Below are 21,871 nucleotides of genomic sequence, written 5' to 3'. Positions count from 1 at the left end.
TTTGTACTTCAAGTTTAAAATGATACTAAATATTTTTTTCAAGTGTCCAAATAGATTCCAAATATTATCAAATGATCTCCAGCACCCCTGGACTGCCGTCACGGCACCCCAGGGTGCCCCGTCACCCACTTTGAAAACCCCTGAGCTAGAAAACTACACCGCGGTGAGGTGATAGCTCTTCACCTTGGACTATGATAGAGGCTTTAACGGTCCCGTTTCCTCCTTTAGGGGGTTCAAAATGGACCCTCAGAGAGTGTACACATGGAACCAAATGGACCCTTACAGTGTAACTCAGACAGTGTACGTAGTGTATGGGAAGTCCTTCCTCAGCCTTAACGACACACAGCTGAGCGCACAGTGATCTCCGTGCTGAGCGCTGGGCATTCGTCCCACCGTTCCCCAGGAGGCCGTCGTTTCACAGTAGCACGCGATGCTGTCAGGAAACCTGCACCAGAGACCACCAGCCATGAGAGAAATGTCACAACTATTACATGATCACAATTTATTTGAGATAATCACAAGTATTTCACAGGATGGCCACAATCGTCACCATGTTGAAAAAACTTTCAGATGTTTTCAAACACTTCTTTTAAAGTATCTCTCTATAACATCCGTAGAATCAGACCCTTCCTCACCCAGGAGTCAGCCCAGCTCCTCATCCAGACATCTGTCAGATCTAAACTTGACTATTGTGACTCTCTCCTCACTGGTCTCCCAGCATGTGCACGTAAACCTCTCCAACTGATCCAAAATGCTGTAACACGACTGGTCTTCAACCAGCCAAAATTCTCACTGGTCTCCCCCTTCTCCACTTCCTCCACTGGCTCCCGGTTGCGGCCCACACTGAATACAAAACACTGATGCTGGCCTTCAAAGCAACAAAACGTACGGCTCCTCCATACCTCCAAAACCTGATCAACCCCTACAACCCCACCCGTTCACTCAGATCAGCCAACACAGGGATGCTGACAGAACCCTCGCTAAAAGCCCCTGGACAAAAATCCACTCATCCTAGACAATTTGCCCTCCTGGCCCCCAAACTGTGGAATAAACTCCCTGTCGCACTTAGAACTACAGACTCACTCCCTAGCTTCCATTAGAACTACAGACTCACTCCCTAGCTTCCATTAGAACTACAGACTCACTCCCTAGCTTCCATTAGAACTACAGACTCACTCCCTAGCTTCCATTAGAACGACAGACTCACTCCCTAGCTTCCATTAGAACTACAGACTCACTCCCTAGCTTCCATTAGAACTACAGACTCACTCCCTAGCTTCCATTAGAACTACAGACTCACTCCCTAGCTTCCATTAGAACTACACACTCACTCCCTAGCTTCCATTAGAACTACAGACTCACTCCCTAGCTTCCATTAGAACTACAGACTCACTCCCTAGCTTCCATTAGAACTACAGACTCACTCCCTAGCTTCCATTAGAACTACACACTCACTCCCTAGCTTCCATTAGAACTACACACTCACTCCCTAGCTTCCATTAGAACTACAGACTCACTCCCTAGCTTCCATTAGAACTACACACTCACTCCCTAGCTTCCATTAGAACTACACACTCACTCCCTAGCTTCCATTAGAACTACAGACTCACTCCCTAGCTTCCATTAGAACTACAGACTCACTCCCTAGCTTCCATTAGAACTACAGACTCACTCCCTAGCTTCCATTAGAACAACAGACTCACTCCCTAGCTTCCGCCGTGGACTGAAGACTCACCTCTTCAGACTCCACCTAAACCCATAGCACTACAGAAACACTCCCCTTCCCTCGATGACCACACATTAAGCTAGATAGCATTTTTAGATTTTAGAAGGTTTTTTTTACCGATTTGTGGCATGGTCTACCTATGTTATTATTATTTTTTTCTAGACTGATATTCCTATGCATTTGTTGTATTGTTATTGATGTACTGACATATGATCTTGCTTATTATAGTGATGTGTATTACCCTGCTTATTGTAAGTCGATTAGGTTTAAAAGCGTCTGCTAAATGCCTAAACTGTAAACTGTAAATATTAAATGATTTGTCGTTTCTATTGTAGGTATATTTAAGTTATTTTGCCACGTCTATCCTGTCAAAAAGTGTCAAATTGTTACCTGCTGTACCCGTCCCTCCCTCCGAGCACGTAGATCCTCCCCTCCACGGCCAGGGCGGCGGCCTCACAGCGGGGCTCAGCCAGGGGGGAGACCAGGCTCCATGTGTCCGTCTGGGGGTGGAAGATCTCCACCGTGCTCTCAGCCTCACCACGGAGGTTTAGACCACCTGTTTGATCAACAACAATCAATGGATAAAATGTATCCCACCGTTTGCCATACTTGTGACAGACGCAACATCTCCAAGGGCCAGGGTCCAGACCAAAAATGAACTTTCAACATTCAGTGGTTTTTCTGTAATCTGTAGTTTTTTTTTTTAATTACTGGGCTCAGAAAGGTGAGTTCATTTGTTTCTGGACGTCATCATCATCATCCAGGGGAGGATGTGGTTGTAGGGGAGGGTGAATGCAACAACCAAAGTGGTGAATGGTGAATGGTAAATGGTGAATGGTAAATGGTAAATGGTGAATGGTAAATGGTAAATGGTAAATGGTGCATTGGACCCATGCAAACACAATGTAAAGTGTGGTTGTAGGGGAGGCCCTACAACCACACCCTCCCCTGGATGATGATGCGTACGTCACCTTTCTGAGCCTAATTATTCCCAAAACTACAGATTACAGTTAAACCACTGAATGTTGAAAGGTCAGGGTTTTTTTGGTGGAATTGAGGTCATGAAAAAAACCTAAGAATAAAAATAAAAAATCACACCCAATGTGAAGTGAGCGGTGGACGTGCTTCCATGACATCTTCAGACTAGGATTTAAGTCTAGGATGTACAGGCTATGCTACACACCAGGCCTAGAATTTCGTCATTTTAGGGGCAAGGCCACTTGGCCTTTAGTGTTGTCAAGTTTTTGAGGGCACGAAGGCCAAGTGCCAGGGCAGGAAGGCCATCAAAACAGTGATTTTAAGTCCACGCCTCAACGGCATAATTAATTTTGCTTAAAGATTAAGTACAAACAAAAACTGTTGACATTTTAGACTAGTTTTAGTCATCAATCATCATGACAATTATTTTACCCCTTTATTTACCCCTTAATTGGACAAAGATTGCCATGTAATCATAATTATTTCACACAACATTTCCTCTCATCCTTTTGATAAAAAAAATTATTTTAGGAATACAGTACAAGACAACACAGAACACCTGTCCTGGTTATAACCATGTCTATTCAACCAACTGATCTCAGTACATTACAGTAGTACACTACATACAGTACAGTACTGTACAGTAAGACAATACCAGCTGGTAGACAATGTCCAGTTCATCCAACTGAACCCACAACCCAGTAGCCACAGCCTAACATTACTAAACCACCAGTCCAGTAGCCTATAGGTAAACTAGAAGAGAAAATTTCTAAGAAATTTTAAGTGTGCCTGCAGCTCGCTAAGTCTGTGCAACCTTGTGTAGCGGTTGGTGTTAGCATTAGCGTTATTTCATTTGACGCAACCCGCGTGTCTGTATGACAAACGGTTCACGAGATCAAGGGTCACTTCCTGTTTGGTGAGGGGCACTTCCTGTTTGGCGAAATAGGCCCCAATTAAGGTCATGGACGATTAATGAATTAAAGCTGCAAGCAGCGATGACCAGGCCCTCGCAGCTCTACCCACGTCACAAGGCCAGCAGCCAATCAGAAACCAAACAGGAAGTCAGCCATTTCGACTAATTAGTGGCGTTTTGGAGCATTTTTGGCCGTTATCACGGGTCGCACTTTAACGACAGTTTTTTGAGAAAAAATTGTTTTGTGAGAAAAAAAAATTGAGAAAAAAACTTTTTTGAGAAAAAGAAATTTTGAAAAAAAAATTGTGAGAAAAAAAAATCTTGAGAAAAAAAAATGTGAGAAAAATTTTTTTTGAGAAAAAAATAATTTTGAGAAAACAATTTTGAGAAAAAAAATTTTTGAGAAAAAAAAAATTGAGAAAAAATTTTTTTGAGAAAAAAAAAATTAGAGAAAAAAATTGAGAAAAAAAAATTTTGAGAAAAAAAAAATTTTGAGAAAAAAAAAATTTGAGAAAAAAAATTTGAGAAAAAAAATTTTTTGAGAAAAAAATTTTTTGAGAAAAAAATTGAGAAAAAAAAATTTGAGAAAAAAAATTTGAGAAAAAAAAATTTTTGAGAAAAAAAAATTTTGAGAAAAAAAAAATTTTGAGAAAAAAAAATTGAGAAAAAAAAAATTTGAGAAAAAATTTTTTTGAGAAAAAAAAATTTGAGAAAAAAAAAATTGAGAAAAAAAAAATTTGAGAAAAAAAGAAAAGGTATGACACCAGCCGCAAGTCTGTACGACAAACGGTTCATGAGTTATAGAGGCACTTCCTGTTTGGTGAAGGGCACTTCCTGTTAAAGAGGGGGCGAGGCTTAATCAATTACAGCTCATCCCTATTGGTCGGAAAAAGACCAAAGTTGTGTGAGCATTTTACATTTTAAATGACGTTGCTAGGCAAAAGTATGGCAGAGTTATGTGGCGCCAAAGTTTCTGGTTTTTTTTCGGAGTCCCCCATTCAAAGTCAATGGAGTTTTTGGGCGTTGTTTTTTGCGAATTACATCGCAATCGTAAAGCGGATCGGAAAGAAAAGTAATAGCACACCATTCCCGGCCGAGCCGCACATTTTGATGTATATATTGCGGGGGTGGCGTAAATCGTGCGGCAGTTATTACGTGCCGAAGTTTCCCCCATTCTAAGTCAATGGGGTTTTTTGGCGTCGTTTTTTGCGAATTACGTCGCAATGGTAACGCGGATCGGAAAGAAAAGTAATAGCAACCTATTCCCGGCCGAGCCGCACGTTTTGATGTATATATTGCGTGGGTGGCGTAAATTGTGCGGCAGTTATTACGTGCAGAAATTTGTGGCGAAACTATGGACTTAATTAAGTATGGCGGATTACAATAAGTGTTTTGCCATTGCGTTGCATGGCAGGCACACTTAATAAGCATGTACCACACACACACACACACACACACACACACACACACACACACACACGTGAGCACGTGAGCGTCGCGCGCAAACAAGCGGGCTAGTCGAGTTTTTTTGTTTGTTGTTGCTACACGCTAGGCTAACAGTAGATCAACATGGATTTAACATTTTTGTATGGATTCGTTTTTTTGGCTAATGCTAAAGTTCAGGTACGTGTATACAGCCGTTCACTCACATTCTCTCTGTCTCCACTCTCCACACATCTGGGCGGGGGGATTATTCCCATCACATAATCAGCTGGTTCCCTGTTCTAGCCTTATTATTCCTTTATTTTGTCGCGTGTTGGACGTATGGCTTGATAACATTGGAACATCTTGCAAATATCCTCCATGCCTCTGTGACAGATAAACATCGTACTACATAGTAGTTTTGTAACTTTTACTGCTGTGAGCGCAGCAGAGTCCATTCAACTCTCTCTCTCTCTCTCTCTCTGCGTGCTCTGCCACTAGAGATGGGATTTATGGCTCTTTGAAGTGAGCCGGATCTCTGGGATCCGTTCATTTCAAAGAGCCGTTCAAAAGACTGGCTCATTCTAGTCACTAGTTGTAGTTACTTTGTAGATTTTGATTATAATTATCACTTCAACCCTATACACATTTATTTCGAACATAATAGGTACATAGGCCTCCCTGCCATTTGAAAATAGCATATCTACAAGCTGTGAGCTTGTAGACTTTTCCCACCACTGTTGTTCATTGGAAAGGAACGGCTCCCCATACTGCGAACCGGATCCCATCGTTCATATCAAAGAGCCGTTCAAAAGACTCGATTCGTTCGCGAACGTCCCGTCTCTGTCTGCCACTGCGTGTCAGAAAGCAGCAGGTGTTTGACCGTAATGCGCATCACAGGACATATTTCGTACTCTCTTTGTTCGTGAACTAAAATGAAGACAGATTTTAGCCCAGTCTTTATTTTGTAGTTATACATTTTCGTCTCCTCTTTATTCCTCAATGAAATTGTGAACTGCTGTGGGCGCTGGGCACTGCATGGGGCACCACGGCCACTGTGGCCGTTTGAGCATGTCATTTTTCGAGGGGCACACGGCCAAAGAGAGGGGCAACGACGGCCATGGCCGTCGTGGCCGCCGTGAAATTCCTGCCCTGCTACACACACACGTTTTGCTATGGCAAAACGCTGAGGAAAAAGGCTACAGACATACGACATATGACATCACTAGACAAACAGGATGCTACGTACACACATTTTACTATGGCAAAACGCTGAGGAAAAAGGCTACGGACACACGCACAGCCACTTATAAGAGCGGTTTGCACCGCTCAAAAAGAAATGTTGTCAACCTTTAAGAACATTATGATACCTATAAGGTAGATCTTTCCTTTCATAGTACAGGTGGCTGCCTTGTCTCGGGGGATCTTCATAGGACTGAGTTCCCTCCACACCGATGTCTCTGGGTTGTAGGAGGACACCTGGGCCGGGCTGGGCTTATGAGGAGTTGGAGCGCCACCTAGAGCACAGGAGGAAGCAAGGATGGAAGGACAGGGAGTGTGCACCCGCACAAGACTTAGGTCGCGCCAATTCTTGGCCATCTGGCCAGTGATGTATATCGGACCAGTTACCCATATATGGAGATCCATGTACTAGTACATCCCTTTTATGCCCATACATGGAGATCCCTGTCTGAACCAGCCTGACAGATATGGGCTGTCTTCCTCCATATATGGGCATTCCCATATGAAGTCCTGTTAGATATGGGCTTAATATTGATGACATCAGGGATCTCCATATATGGGCATAAAAGGGTTTATGTTAGACTGGATCCCATGACATCACAACATACAATATATTTTATGCCCATACATGGAGATCCCCATCTGAACCAGCCACAGATATGGGCCATAAAAGGGATTCTGGGGAATACCCATATATGGACTTTTACTTTTAGTCACCTGTGATATCACCTGTGATGTCACAGTAATTACGTTTCCATAAAGCAGTTTTTTGCGCATTAAGGCTTTTGCACATGAATCTTTTTATGGAAACACTTCAAAAATCGAATAAACTTTCATTATCCGCAAAAACATTTACTGTATGTGCTTGGAGGAGGTGGATTTTGAGGCTTTATCGAAAAAAACATAATAGCATTAGTGCAATGGAAATATAAGCGAATACGTTTTGAATGAAAATGCATTGAACTTGCATGATATCGATTTGGTTAAAGGGAGCTGAAGGGAGCTGAAGGGAGCTACCAACTTGTTAGTGCCGTGTTTCCAACTACTGTACCTTGCATTGGACATTTATTTTACGGCACTGTTGTGTGCAAGCCTCGTCCGTCACATCACCCAAGTAAATCCTGGCTAACCCTTCGTCATCACACCGTGTTGCAGTTGCGTGCCAAAAGTGGTCGATCTACAAGCTCACAGCAGCGCGCATCCGCGACACGTTGTGAGCTTGTAGATTGGCCACCTTCAAGACGCAGATGCAGCGAGTCACAGCAGTCAGACGTGCAGCGCTCGCGTCTCGGGTTCGGTCTGACAAAATCACCCCCATCCCAGCTCTGTGCACTCACTGTGTGCAAGCCTGCGGGAGGTCATTTACAGCAGGTCGGTCAGACGGACCAAGGGTCTCCCAAGAATCACATTTCATCAGTTTAATGGAAACAGGCTAAATTCGCTTTGTCTTTTTGCGAATGTCTGATAATTCGCTTCCTATTTTTGAATAAGCTTTATGGAAACGCAACTTGTGATGTGTAAAGGGAACCAACGCATAGACTGTAAAAATGTGTACACACATGTCTACACGCGGACAAGCTGTGACATTTCTCATGGTAAACTGCGACCTTTGGTCGCAATTATATATATCTTCAGCAGACTGACGGCTTGTCTGCGTGTCGACGGCTGACGTGCAACCATATTCCATACCAAAGAAATAGAGCAGTCCGTCCAGTGAGACCACAGGAGGCAGTGTGGCATCAGCGTAGGCTTCCACCTCCGCACACTGGATGACCTGCCAGTGGTTGGTGTCTGGATGGTAGCGCTCCAGGGACTCCAACCGACCGCCCACTGCGTACACGTAGCCGTCCAGCATCACCAGGCATCTGTGGGCTAAAAACACATCCGTCACAGGACTAGAGACGTAATGTGCGGCGATTTTCCTGATGTTTGGACAAAATGCAGAGTAATTGCTTAGCAAAACTCTGCCTCCTGGTGGCGCTAAAAAAAGGCCAATGTGAAAGGTTTGGCATTTCTTCCTCGGCCTAGTGGGAATGTGCGTGTCACGGTAATCGGACGCTGAATTCATGATTTGAAGCGTTCTTTTCAAAACGGTCCAATCCTGCAAATTTGCCCATCAGGATGGAATAGGACAAATCGGACAGATCCTTCTTGATCACATGACTATAGAGATAATGTGTATCGATTTGCGTGATGTTTGGACAAAAGTATATATAAACTAGAAGCAGTGTTCTTCCGAGCACAGGCCTCCTCCAGGTCAGGTAGGTTATTGTGGCCTCCTGGTGGCGCTATAACAGGCCAATGTGAAAATGGTGCCATGTCATCTGCGGCCTGTCATGATTTGAGGCATTTTGTTCAAAACGGCCCTCCTGCTAACTTTGGAAGCAATTTTAGCTAATTAATATGAACTATCAGACAGATCAGTCTTGATCACATGACTATAGAGATACTCTGTAGTGATTTGCATGATTTTTGGAACAAATCTAAATTAAGGAGTAATATGAAAACATTTTGTTTTACATAAGTTGGCCTTCTGGTGGCGCTATAAAAGCAGATGTGAAGAATGCAGCGCATACAAAGTTTTACACTGAGTTATTGGTAAAAACATGAATCGGCCTGTTATAGCGCCACCATGAGGCTGATTTGAAAGATGTGAAGTGGCATTCGTTCCTCAAAAGGTAATTAGTCAGGAAAAATCTGAACGATTGTGTTCAAAAGGGAGCACTGTTGCAAACTTTGGAAGCCAATCTTAGCCAATCAGGAGGGCTGATTGTAGGACGAGAAGATTTTCCTGGTGTTTTTAGCGAGGGTTCTGTCAGCATCCCTGTTAGCTGATCTGAGTGAACAGGTGGGGTTGTAGGGGTTGATCAGGCTGTGGAGGTATGGAGGTGTCATACTGTACCTTTGATCTTACTATAGAAGGAAAATCCTTGGTCCATAGGAGCCGTCTTCTGCCAGGAGTTACAGGTGACGTCATAGCGCCACATGTCCCTGCCGAATGTGGTCACGTACACAGTGGAGCCTGTGGTGGGACAAGAGAAGAATTAAAATGATTGTCAAATAAATAAAGACTTTAATATGCAGACACAGCGTGAATGCTACGATCTATATTATTGTGAGGCTTCACTTGTTGAACATGGCCTTGTGCCTGCTGGTTTATGATATATACAGTAGGTGCAGAGATCTTGGATTTTCCTCCTTATAGTCCAGTCATTATATGAAAAAACCTCAAACTAATTGCAATAGTAGCAAACTCAACTGATTCTGTATCCTCATTATGTCCTTAGTGAGGGAAAAAAAGTCCCAAGGAATCCCACCGGGGCAAAGTTTTGAAAACGACCTACCTACCTTCACTTACTATACACTACACTGTAACGGAAAAATTACTCCCAAAAAATCTGCTTTAAGTGGGATGTGAGGGGTCAAACTAGGGGTTTTTAATTATTCTGAATCCATTGCAAGCATTTGTTTTGCATGAAAAACATTCCTTGGGCTAAAAACGGACCCCAAAAGACTGTGAAAATTGATGATTCATCACTAAACCATCATTTTGAGGGGCCATTTCTTGCCCAATGAATGTTTTTCATGCAAAACAAATGCTTGCAATGGATTCAGAATAATTAAAAACCCCTAGTTTGACCCCTCACATCCCACTTAAAGCAGATTTTTTTGGGAGTCATTTTTCCTATAGTAAGTGAAGGTAGGTAGGTCGTTTTCAAAACTTTGCCCCGGTGGGATTCCTTGGGACTTTTTTTCCCCTCACTAAGGACATAATGAGGATACAGAATCAGTTGAGTTTGCTACTATCGCAATTTGTTTTAGGTTTAGCCTAATTTTGGCCTAAAATTACTGGACTATTGACCCATATCATTAATTTATGCTTTAACTATTGAAAAATAGCAGATATACAAGCTCAAAGCGCGGCACCAAGTGCTGCGCTGCGAGCTTGTAGATCTGCTATTTTTTCTTTTTTTTTAGTCCTGAAAATTAGAATTTTGACCCGATTCTATAAGTGTCTTTTTAATCCTTCTAAGGTTTTTTTGAAAAACCTGTGTTTCTATGTCAGCAATCTGGCCAGCCATCGTCAAAGAAAAGGTCCTTTTCACTTAACTGGAGCTCAGTTAGTCTGTTTTCGAGAGACTACTATGTCAGTGGTTCTCAAATCTTTTCATGTGAAGGACCCTCAAAATGATATGTATTTGGCCACGGACACCCATCTCAAAATATCTAGTTCCAGGGACCCCCCAGAAGCAAAATTTGAGTTACAAATGTTCGCTTTGAAAATACATATATTCAAAGATTTGCACACATTTTCACAACTTCTTCAAAAATAGCAGATCTACAAGCTTGCAGCGCGGCACTCGGTGCCGCGCTGCGAGCTTGTATATCTGCTATTTTTCACTGGTTAAAGCATTCAATAATTCTAGGCCTATACAGACCCTCTCCTCACCTGCCACGGCCACAGCATTACATCTGAACCCTGCGTAGGGCAGACTTCCCAGAGTCCTCCACTGCTTGCTCTGCAGATCAAAGCTCCTCATCTTGCCAGATCCTCCCATCGTCACGATCACTGCAACAGGCGGGGAAGAGTAGGTTTAGTTCAGAGTTCAACCAGGAGGTGGCAGTAGTCAGCTCAGAGAAGCTGAGGCAACTCGGACCAAAACAAACCAGTAGCCGACCGGGCAAGTTTGGTTGGCTTTCCATAATTCCCTAAAAACTCTCTACCCGACACGCACACCACCCGTTCCACAACGCCTTCCAGCGCTTAGCGTCACAGACGTTGGTGCTACATTTAGTAAAAAAAAAGAAAAGAAAAGCATATCCAAACATTTTACAAAACATTTGATAAATTCCAGGCTTTTTCCAGGCCTGTAAAACAGTTTCTCATTTCACTGAAACTGGGAAACCTGCCAAATGTGTTGAACCGTTTGAAGCATGATCTGATCTACAAGCTGGCTCATTACCCTTCGTATTGTGACATGCTTGTAGATCTGATATTTTCACTTATTAGTAGTAAGACAAGAGTCTGAAGTGGTTATTAATAAAGAGGAACAGAACATAAACAACACAGTCGTCAGGTCAAATGATTAGTGATTCAGCAGTCACTGAATGAATCCAGACAAAATCTGTACACATTTTAATTTCTACAAAAGCACAAAAGTCTATTCAAAATCAAAGCTTGAAATGTAAAACTTTGCCACGGACAAACAACATGATATAGCCATGAATGACCATGGGGGTCCTTGCAAATAAAAAATAAAATATTGGACTCCTAATAAGCCATAGTGTCACAGTAAATCATTGTCGTCAAACATATTCTGAAGAAAACCTGGATACTGACATTCAGTGATTGTGTGTTTTTTTTTTCTTCTTTTTTTTAGAAACCTTTTTTTCCTTACTGATTATATAGTTTTTTTCTAGATAGATATTCATTTGCATTTGTTATATTGCTGTTGATGTACTGACATATTATCTTGTTTTTATTTAGATGTTTTTAATCTGCTTATTGTAAGTCGCTTTGTATTAAAAGCGTCTGCTAAATGCCTAAACTGTAAACTGTAAACTGTATGATGAAAATAAGTAAATTATAATGGTGTGTAAAATCTAGAATTTGCCACAGACACGTGTGTCTGTGTAGGAACATGTTGACGAGCCCTGGTTCCATCATGCAGGGTACCTGTGCTCCTGCCCGGGCGCATGGCACCGCGCTCCCTGCGCCGGGCCCTGCCCCGCTTCTTCCTCTTTCTGAGGGTCCTGGTCTGCTCCCTGGCCTCCAGGATGAACCTCTGGACCCCCTGGTGTTCCTTCAGCCCGTCCAGAGTCTCCGTCACAGTGAGGAGGCAGGACCAGCTGAGGAGAGCCGGACGGATCTGCTCCAGCACCTTAAGATAGATAGACACACACATACCTTTATTAGCCTGACCAATCAGATTCCATGTGACCTGTTTGTGTTTAGACTTAGGCCATGGCTACACGGAGCTGGATATTTCATATATCCCGTTTTTTCAGATATCCACATAGAAAGATATCTAGGTCCACACGACAAAGATATCTAGGTCTAACAAGCACGCACACAGTAAAGTCTTCAGAGATATCCGGGTTCCCTGTCACACGGATCCAGTGAATCGGATATTTTTCAATCTCTCCACTTCTTTATCCGGTTTCAAAAATATCCAGCTTCTCAGCCGAAATATCCAGCTTCATGTGGCTGCAAGCCCCAACAGCACAAAAAATGTCTAGCTTCAGAAATATCCAGCTCTGTGTAGCCATGGCCTTATTTAAACAAATGGGATTCCACTCTGGATGTGGCACAGATCAGATTCAGCCAGTGGAAACAGGGCCTCGTCAGCGAGAGCGTGTCCATATTGCGACGTAGAATCTGTTTGACAGTCCATTCTTTTCGACACTATGCCCTAAACCTTGTCTCACGTGGCCAGACTGTTGCCTCCGCGATTTGCAAATGCTCCCGGCATACAGTCTGGGTCACGGAAATAGAAACCATGAGTGCGAGATAGAGCGGATGTGACGCAACCGCTCCCTTGGTGCAGTAGCAATAACATGTCCTACTGGAAGCGTTATGTCTCCTTTCAACATTTTTTGGGGCGTTATTTCGTCTTTCTCTGGTGTTGTTGGTGTTACCTCCATGATGTTTTCAAATGTTTTCTTAAACTAGACACCCATAACAAGAATATGCCGCTCGAATGACTCTGTACGAGTGTGCTTCTGTTATGTTTCCAGTGGGACTACAGTTCCGTGCAGCAGTGGCTACTTTCCGATACTCGCCGTTCGGGAGCTGCCGTTCCAAACTCTACATAGCATTCGGAGATTGTGGAATAGTTGTCTGGCTACGCGAGACTACCCTAAACCTAACCCAAACCCTAACATCAGTAACCGCGACGCGGTGTGAGTAGCTAACCTACCGACACGAGTGAATGTTAACCTCTATGCCTAAACCTAATCCTAACCCAAAACCTAACCCTAACCTCGGTAACCATGATGCGGTGTGAGCAGCTAACCTGCCGACAGACGCGTTGTCGAAAGAATGACCCATGGAAAGAGCGAGATCTCCCCCTAGTCAGCACAGCTCAGTTTGGTCTACAATAGGCTTGTCACGATACTGGATTTCTAACTTCGATACGATATTTTGAAAAATGTCGATACCATTTTCGATACCATGCAACCACTGCGATTTTTGTGCAAAAATATAATATTCTTATTTAAATAAAAATACAGAAATTCTTGAGGTAGATGGTAGTGCACTTTTTAAAGGCTTGCCTTTGATGTTTTCACATAACTAGGAATGAGCCAAAGTAGGAAGGATACACATAAAAGTAACGTTGGTGTAAAACAACGAGAGAGGTAAAAACTGAGTATCGATATTATCGATACTATGGCATAGTCATATTGAAAATCGATACTATATTATAAATCGATATTTTTGACAACACTAGTCTACAAGGACCTTTAGAAGAGATAAGTGACCTTTCCAAAGCTCTGCCTGCGGCTGGGATCCTGCTTCAACCACAGCATGGCCGCCTGCAAAGCCATGTCCTCCTGGGGAACGTTGAGATGGTCACTGGACAGGACCGCTGTTACGCCCTCTAGAGGGAGAGAGAGGAACTCTGCCTGAGGATGAAAATAAATACGCTTGATTAGCTCAATGTTTCACTTCAAATTCTCAATAATAGTCAGGATTCAACAGAGAGAGACTGTTTTGTCTATTCATGAGAAAGTGATGAATATGTTTGAGAAACACATCAAGGACCATTGAATTGTCTGATAAATTAAAGGAGGACTTCACCACTTTTCAACCTGTCCTCACTAATGTTCACAATAAAATAGCACCATTATTTTCTAGGGCTGCCTAACGATAGCGTCACTGGCAGACAGGGTTTTGAACTGCCCACAGCTCTCATAAGAGACACAGAGAGTTGATTTTTCTGTGCTATTTTATCATGAACATTGGTGAGGACCAATTATATGAACATAGGTTGAAAAGTGTTGAAGTGGTCCTTTCAGCTCCCTTCCACACTTCCAACCTTTCTGAAGTGTTCATTGGTGATAGAAGGTTTGTTCAGTGACTGTAGCTTATTAACACTTGGGGAGCCAAACTCGTTCAGGGACGAGTTATGGCCACTAGGTGTCCCCCTGCCACAGGAAGTTATATCGTCTGTGAACGATGCAACAAACAGTTAACTTTTTGAGGCAGCAGATGCCCTTTGCATGACCTGAATCCATTACGTCACCCAGTCAGTGAACGCAGCCCCTCTGTCTCTCCCTTCACGGAAGAACTTAACATGGCTTTAGATTCTACTTTGAAACATAAGAACGGCTTTATCTGAGAATGATATGAAAACTGCCCCATGGAAGCAGAGAGCTGATTGTTTTCACGGCGACACTTTACCGCGATTTTACCGCGATTTTTGGATTTTAGTTTCGCGAGCGTTTGTAAACAAATGGATTATCCTCCTCAATCTTCTCTGGACACGCACGTGCACACGCACGAAGCTTGCGAGGCACGTCAAAACAAAGCGTAAGTCAATGGTGGCACCAGCAACAGCTATAAATGTTATAAACCTAAGCAGGCCATGTGTTAACATAATATAATATTCAATCACTGACCCAAAGTTTCACTGACCCAAGGTGGGTCGTGATGGTGAAAGGTTGAGTAATGGTGATGAAACAAAGTCATAGGCCCCCAGCAAGCACGGTCAGGACCTGGACCAATCAGTGACGTCTCAATTGTGGCCAGATCAAGTCAAACCATGACTAGTCAGATCTGGCCTAGAATATCACCTGATTTCAACCAACATAAATCCTGCCTACGAAAACGGACGTCCTGGATTAATCAGAGAGGGTCTGATCGAGGCCAGATAACTAGTCAGATATGTCCCAGAATATAACCTTATGTGGTCATATTTCAACTAACATTACAAACAATAACAATAATCCTATAGTCCGTATGACGTCAAGATCATCCCCATATGGGCTGTGATCTGGCGCTAGTTCTGAACGTCACCGGAGGACGTTATCATAACGTCATCATGACGTCATCATGACGTCATTTGGTTTGCAGGGCCATGTTTTAAGAAATTCCTTATTTGAAAAAATGCAAGACAAGAATCCAGATTTGTTTTGGAGGTCTGAATGTTATATGTTGAACTGGCTGTTCAATAAGGACGTTTTTGTTTTGGTAAAATGTGTAGAGAAAGCATGACAGTTGGAGAACGTTGTGTCCATAACTGTATTCTGTGTGTGGTGTATCTTGGTGTAAATGTAAATTATATGTACCGTAAATGCTCTAATAATATCCTATATTTAATAAAGAACCGGACCTGCTTTAATTTCCGGGTGCGCAATTGAATTAAGTAATTAAGAGCCGACGCTCCAATAAGAGCCTCCTTTTTCCTCTTTTTTTTACGTTACGTATCATTCAGGAGTACCTTTCTCCACTCTGTCTGACTGTCACTCACATCCCAAGCCAGCTGTTACGGTGATTTACCGTACACTGTCTACAAACTGCGCAGCGATATTTGGACGCCGCTCATTTCACGTTCCGTTTGGCAAAGACGGATGACTTTGGCAACTTACCGGGGCGCGTGCGTGTGCGTAGTCCTCGCGAACATCGGCGTGGATGACGGCCGCACATGAGATCTTTAGCGTGGAAGTTTAATCCAAACAGTAAATGAAGCTCAATGAAGCTAATGCGGCTATACTAGTATCCATGCTAGTATCCTGTGGTTCCTGTTTACCAGGGAGAGTCGCATCTGAATGACGAAACGAGCCGCTGAGCTTGATGGGAAATGTAGTGTTTTTTATTCCCCAGCAGTATGCTGTGTGGACTGTATTCTATTCTGATACACATTATGAGGAGCTGATTTTCAGTATGAATTGGTTAATGCAATACAATACAGCAGAATGTTATCTCTGTATGAGCCTTTCTAATGATGATTTTCCAATAAAAACGCTTTTCTTTATAAATAACCTAATATATAATATATAATATTTATATTTTTTTCCAAAAATACGGTATCTAATAAAAAAATCTGATCTGAATCATTCTGATATTTTTGAGAAATAGGAATAAAAGCCTTGTCTCTTATACTGTCCTGCTTCCAACAAGAGCCTGGTGCCCGCTACTCTTGAGACGAATAATAGCCCGGGTTCCTATAAGAGAATTTACGGTATGTGTGTTGAGTGTCTTGTAAGCCTGTTCAGGCTGGGCATCGTTTGGCGCAGATCGATCTATCTATCGATCTATCTATCTATCTATCTATCTATCTATCTATCTATCGATCTATCTATCTATCTATCTATCTATCTATCGATCTATCGATCTATCTATCTATCTATCTATCTCCGGGGTTTTCAAACTTTCTTGTCTCAGGGCACCCCATGAATATATTTTTAATCCGAGGCACTCCCAGCACCTTATATTTATAGGATATCGTCGTTGTCGGGTGGAAACCTTGTATGTCCAAAACCGTTCGTTTTGTATTTATCATCTATAAAATGTACTAAACTAGTGAAAACAGTTCACGAGTTGTGCGCAACAGTCTTGTATGATGAAGCAGGGCTGTGTTTTACCAAATTATCTTGCGGCACCCCTGGACTGCCGTCACCCACTTTGAAAACCCCTGATCTGTCTGTGTGTCTGTCTGTCTGTCTGTCTGTCTGTCTATCACAGGAGATAAGGCCAACAACAAACAATCAAACAAAGGGTTATGTCTGCTCCCTCAGTCTCTGACCTGCTTGTGGACCACAGTGAAGTGCTCTAGGATGAAGTCCATGCTGCGTTTCTCCAGCGCTCTGCAGCAGTGAGCCTCAGCAAAGCAGTAAACGCCCACACAGTTGCTGGCGTCCAAACGACGCTGCATGAAGCCACAGCAGGCCTCCAGAACCGCCCTGATGTCCCACAGTCTGGACGCTGCCAGCAGGGCCTAGAATTTATCATTTATCATTTAGCAGACACTCTTAATCCAGAGTGACTTACAATAAGCAGGTAATAGATAGATACCTTTATTATCCCAAGGGGGAAAATCAGTTGCCCAGAGGCAGCACAGCAGTATAAGGTTATTTACAAAGTTACAGAGAAGTATGAAAAAGATAAAAAGAAAAAACAAGAACAGAGAACAGAGTACAGTACGTACAGTAAGAGCAAGGTACAAGAAAGGGAACAAATAATATATATATATAAATATATATACATAAAGTGTCCTAAAGCACAACTATCAATATAACACAGTGCCCAAATGAAAGTGACCATAACAGTCAATGCTAGTTAGTGCAACAAGAATCTCTACATCATGTCAAACACAAGCAGAAATTTAAAAAGAAAAAAAAAAACTACTAACACAACCTAATAGTGCAGTGTCCAAAGTCAGAGCGATAAAAACAACTAGCAAAAGAAAAACACAAGAAAGGGTGATGCCGCAAGACGCACAAGAGCACCCTCCCTGGAAGGTCCTTGGAGGTCAGAGTCAGTGCAGATATAGTTCCAGTAAAGAAATCAATACATCAAACGTATAGAAAAAGTAATCTAAGAAAAAGAACGTAGGTAGACCAAGCACATATTCAGTAAAAACGTTATATATAAGGAAAAAAAGCGATCTAACTTTCATGTATGGTCATTGAGGGAAGGTGAGTGCTACAGTAGTGCTATGGGTTTAGGTGGAGTCTGAAGAGGTGAGTCTTCAGTCCACTGTGGAAGCTAGGGAGTGAGTCTGTAGTTCTAATGGAAGCTAGGGAGTGAGTCTGTAGTTCTAATGGAAGCTAGGGAGTGAGTCTGTAGTCCTAATGGAAGCTAGGGACTGAGTCTGTAGTTCTAATGGAAGCTAGGGAGTCTGTAGTTCTAATGGAAGCTAGGGAGTGAGTCTGTAGTTCTAATGGAAGCTAGGGAGTGAGTCTGTAGTTCTCAGGGTGACAGAGAGTTTATTCCACAGTTTGAGGGCCAGGAGGGAGAAGAGTCTAGGATGATACGATTTTTGTCCTGGGGTTTTGAGACCTAGAGATACGTTTATTCATTGTCTCTGTTTTTGGAGCTTCATAAGGTTTTAATGATAGTAATCACCTGCACATTGTCCGTGGAGATGGACACCTTGGATGTGTAGGCGTAGCTCAGCAACAGACCCATGGTCTGAGGCTCCACTTCAGCGATGCTCACCCTCTCATGGCTGCACTCCTTCATACCAGAGCTAAACATGGCCTGTGAGGTTGAAATGAAAAGGTGAGTGGCTGGCCCAGAGCACCCGGAAATACATCATATTTGAACTGGGGACCCCTCAAAATACATCATATTTGAACTGGGGACCCCCCAAAATACATCATATTTGAACTGGGGACCCCCCACCCCGATAAGAACCAGAGAAGAATTGTAGGAGTTAAGGCATTACGTTTGAATCGGTTCCACAGATAAATGTTGTGAAAATAGCCAAAGTATACAAGCTCACGTGAGCTTGTATATTTCACAATGTTTGACTCTTTCTTATGTAATATTTCACAATTTGCATAATTTGGTATTAAAAAGGTCTTAAAGTAATTAAATTGTAACTTTAGAAATGTGACACTTATACTTTATGTTGGTTTGTTTCCTGTTTTAAGAGAACAATGTTGGTTCTTCTTGGGTTCACATGTAAGCCAAGCCAGAATTGAAGGTCATTCCCTCAGCAGAAGCAGGTGAATAAATGTTGTGTGTTCACCAGCCTAAGTTCTCACATGTCTCTCCCCTTCTCCGCAGCCTCCACTGGCTCCCGGTTGCGGCCCGCACTGAATACAAAACACTGATGCTGACCTTCAAAGCAGCCAAAGGTATGGCTCCTCCATACCTCCAAAACCTGATCAACCCCTACACCCCCACCCGTGCCCTTAGATCAGCCAACACAGGGATGCTGACAGAACCCTCGCTAAAAACTCCAGGGCAAAAATCCACTCGTCCAAGACAGTTTGCCCTCCTGGCCCCCAAGCTGTGGAACAAACTCCCTGTCGCACTTAGAACAACGGACTCACTCGCTAGCTTTCGCCGTGGACTGAAGACTCACCTTTTCAGACTTCACCTAAACCCAAAAAATCAATGACCATACATGAAGCTAGTTAGCATTTGTTTTTGTTTTAGGTTTTTTTAGAACTTTGATTATACTGTGTTTTTTCTAGATAGATATCCACTTGCATTTGTTATATTGTTGATGATGTACTGACATATTATCTTGTTTATTATTGTGATGTTATCTGCTTATTGTAAGTCGCTTTGGATTAAAAGCGTCTGCTAAATGCCTAAACTGTAAACTGTAAACTGTAAACCTCAAAGTAGGAGCTGATGGAGGCCAGAACGTAGCGGTGGCAGGGGAACTCCTGGCCCTCACAGCAGAGGATCAGGTCACACAGGGTACCGTTGAGACGCAGTCTGTTCAGACCCTCCAACACCCTGCTGGGATGTCTGGGTTCCTCAAACAGCTCCTCATCCAGGGAGGGAAGGGGAGGAGCACTGCTGACGTCCTCCTGAAGTCCAGAAGAAGAAGAATATAATCAGACAAATAAACACCAGATCGTAACGGTGGCTTTGATACAGTCCCTGTGAAATGGGTTTTATTAGTCCCTCAATGACAATTAAAAGGATTTACAATGAAGTGTGATTTGTGTGCCCCACACTTCATGACCATAGGTGAGAGTAGGAACGAAGATTGCATGGTAGACGGAGAGCTTTGCCTTCTGGCTCAGCTCTCTTTTCAGTGATGGTAAAGCGACTGCAACACCGCTCCTGCTGCTCCCATTCTCCGGCTGATCTCCTTCAATTTACAGTTTAGACCAGCAAAGCTCATGTCTGTTCAGACCTACTGTAGTCCCACACTGTAGTCCCACATCCCTACTGTAGTCCCACATTTTAAACATAAACCCATAACTTTCTTTTTAACCCACTTTCAACCTGCCTGGTATCCCCCTATGTTGGGTATGTCATTATTGTCAAATATACCATATTGTATTCAACAGGTTTAGTAGTGAAAGACACTCACATCCTGGTCAGAGTCCAGTCTCTTCTTCTTGGCAGCCTGTGATGGTTGACTCCCGCATGCAGCAGCGGGTACGTTGTCATCCATGGCTGAGGAGTCTGCAGACACAACAGTGAAATCTTATTATTTCTACATGTCATCATTATTTTGACCAAGGGTTAGGTTTTAGGGTTAGGCATAGCTTTAGGTTAGGGTTAGGGTTAGGTTTAGGCTAACCTCGCCTACCAGGCTTTCTGGGGGAAAGCCTGGTGTTCGTTCACTACAGGCCGTTTGGTTTCCGCCTAAAGCGCGGAAACCACTAGAAGAAGCGGCGTCAGTTTGATTTGGTTCCCCCCGTTTGTTTCCCCAATCCCTATTTAAATGCTCCAGTAGCCTAGTGTAGTCTTTCCAGTCGCTAACTGTTGGACTAAAAGATGCACATACCACATTTTTCAAAAGCAAAACTACTCCGCATCAAGGAGTTTATTAGGTAGGCCCTAAAAGTATGTCATTGAGCGCAGGGGAATATTTTGGGTTGAAACTGAATCCGGTTTGATCTTTCCGGCAAATTGTAGTCCTTTGAGTACTACAACATGAAGTGTTGTGGTTTCCGCTCCAGACCGGTTACAAACCCGAAAAGTGAAGTGATCCCAGACTAGGTTTAGGCATAGTCTGGGATAACATTCACCAGGTTAACATTCACCAGGTTGAACAAATGTTATGTCGAAATATGGACACACTCCTTGACACAACACACCACTGTTACATCTGCTTACACTCCTGACACAACACACCACTGTTACATCTGCTTACACTCCTGACACAACACACCACTGTTACATCTGCTTACACTCCTGACACAACACACCACTGTTACATCTGCTTACACCACTTTCAATTGGTACAACAATTAAAATATAAAATAGAAGCAGTGCTCTGCCTTAGTGTCAACCCCTGCACTCAGTGTTAGCGCCAGGTGCCCACTGTTACGAGGTCACCGGATTTGCCAGATGCCCAACTGGCAACTGCCAATTCTACCTGTATGGCCTCACATTGACACCACCTATAATCATCTCCCTGTACTTACAACTAGTAAGACACCTCAGGGTGGCATGAGACAATTCTTGCCCATCTGGCCAGTGATATGGGTATGGTTACTCATATATGGAAACCCCTGCATGATAGTCAACAATGTTATTTCAAAACATGCCCATATATGGGCATTACCAAATATGGGCATTCCAAGATATGTCCTTAATATTGATAACATAATATCCTTAATAATGTCCTTAATATTGATAATATAGGAATCTCCATATATGGGTATACAACGTGTGTTAATTAGTAAAGCCAAGCAGGGCCTTGGCGAGTTAGGGCTTGGGTTTGATGCCTGGGGATCTCCACACATTATGGGCATAAGGGGTACCCTAACAGGGCATCATCTGGGAATGCCCATACTGTATTTGGACATTCTATTTATTTTATCCTTTATTAATATATATCCATATACATCTATGGACTTAATATTAACGTTTTCGGGGGAGCATTTTTCCCTTGTGGCTTCCAACCTGTGGAATAAATGACAGTTATACTAACTAAGCAGAAATG

At 42.9% G+C, this 21,871-nt stretch overlaps 1 protein-coding gene across 1 annotated transcript; it reads right to left on the bottom strand.

Moving 5' to 3' along the window:
- Nucleotides 1-291: 291 nt before the first annotated feature.
- On the bottom strand, nucleotides 292-20,371 carry LOC308289183 (kelch-like protein 21; the record flags this gene model as incomplete). Its single annotated transcript, XM_080730787.1, has 12 exons — nucleotides 292-445; nucleotides 2,117-2,282; nucleotides 6,440-6,556; nucleotides 7,971-8,153; nucleotides 9,184-9,303; nucleotides 10,732-10,851; nucleotides 11,959-12,163; nucleotides 13,764-13,907; nucleotides 17,030-17,221; nucleotides 18,352-18,486; nucleotides 19,578-19,775; nucleotides 20,288-20,371. The coding sequence occupies 12 exons, from the start codon at nucleotides 20,369-20,371 to the stop codon at nucleotides 292-294; spliced, it is 1,818 nt and encodes a 605-aa protein (XP_080586913.1).
- Between the last annotated feature and the right edge of the window lie 1,500 nt (nucleotides 20,372-21,871).

Source organism: Nannobrachium achirus (genome assembly GCF_963921795.1).
Source record: "Nannobrachium achirus genome assembly, chromosome: 1".
Classification (NCBI taxonomy): domain Eukaryota; kingdom Metazoa; phylum Chordata; class Actinopteri; order Myctophiformes; family Myctophidae; genus Nannobrachium; species Nannobrachium achirus.
This window is presented reverse-complemented; position numbering and strand designations above follow the sequence as displayed.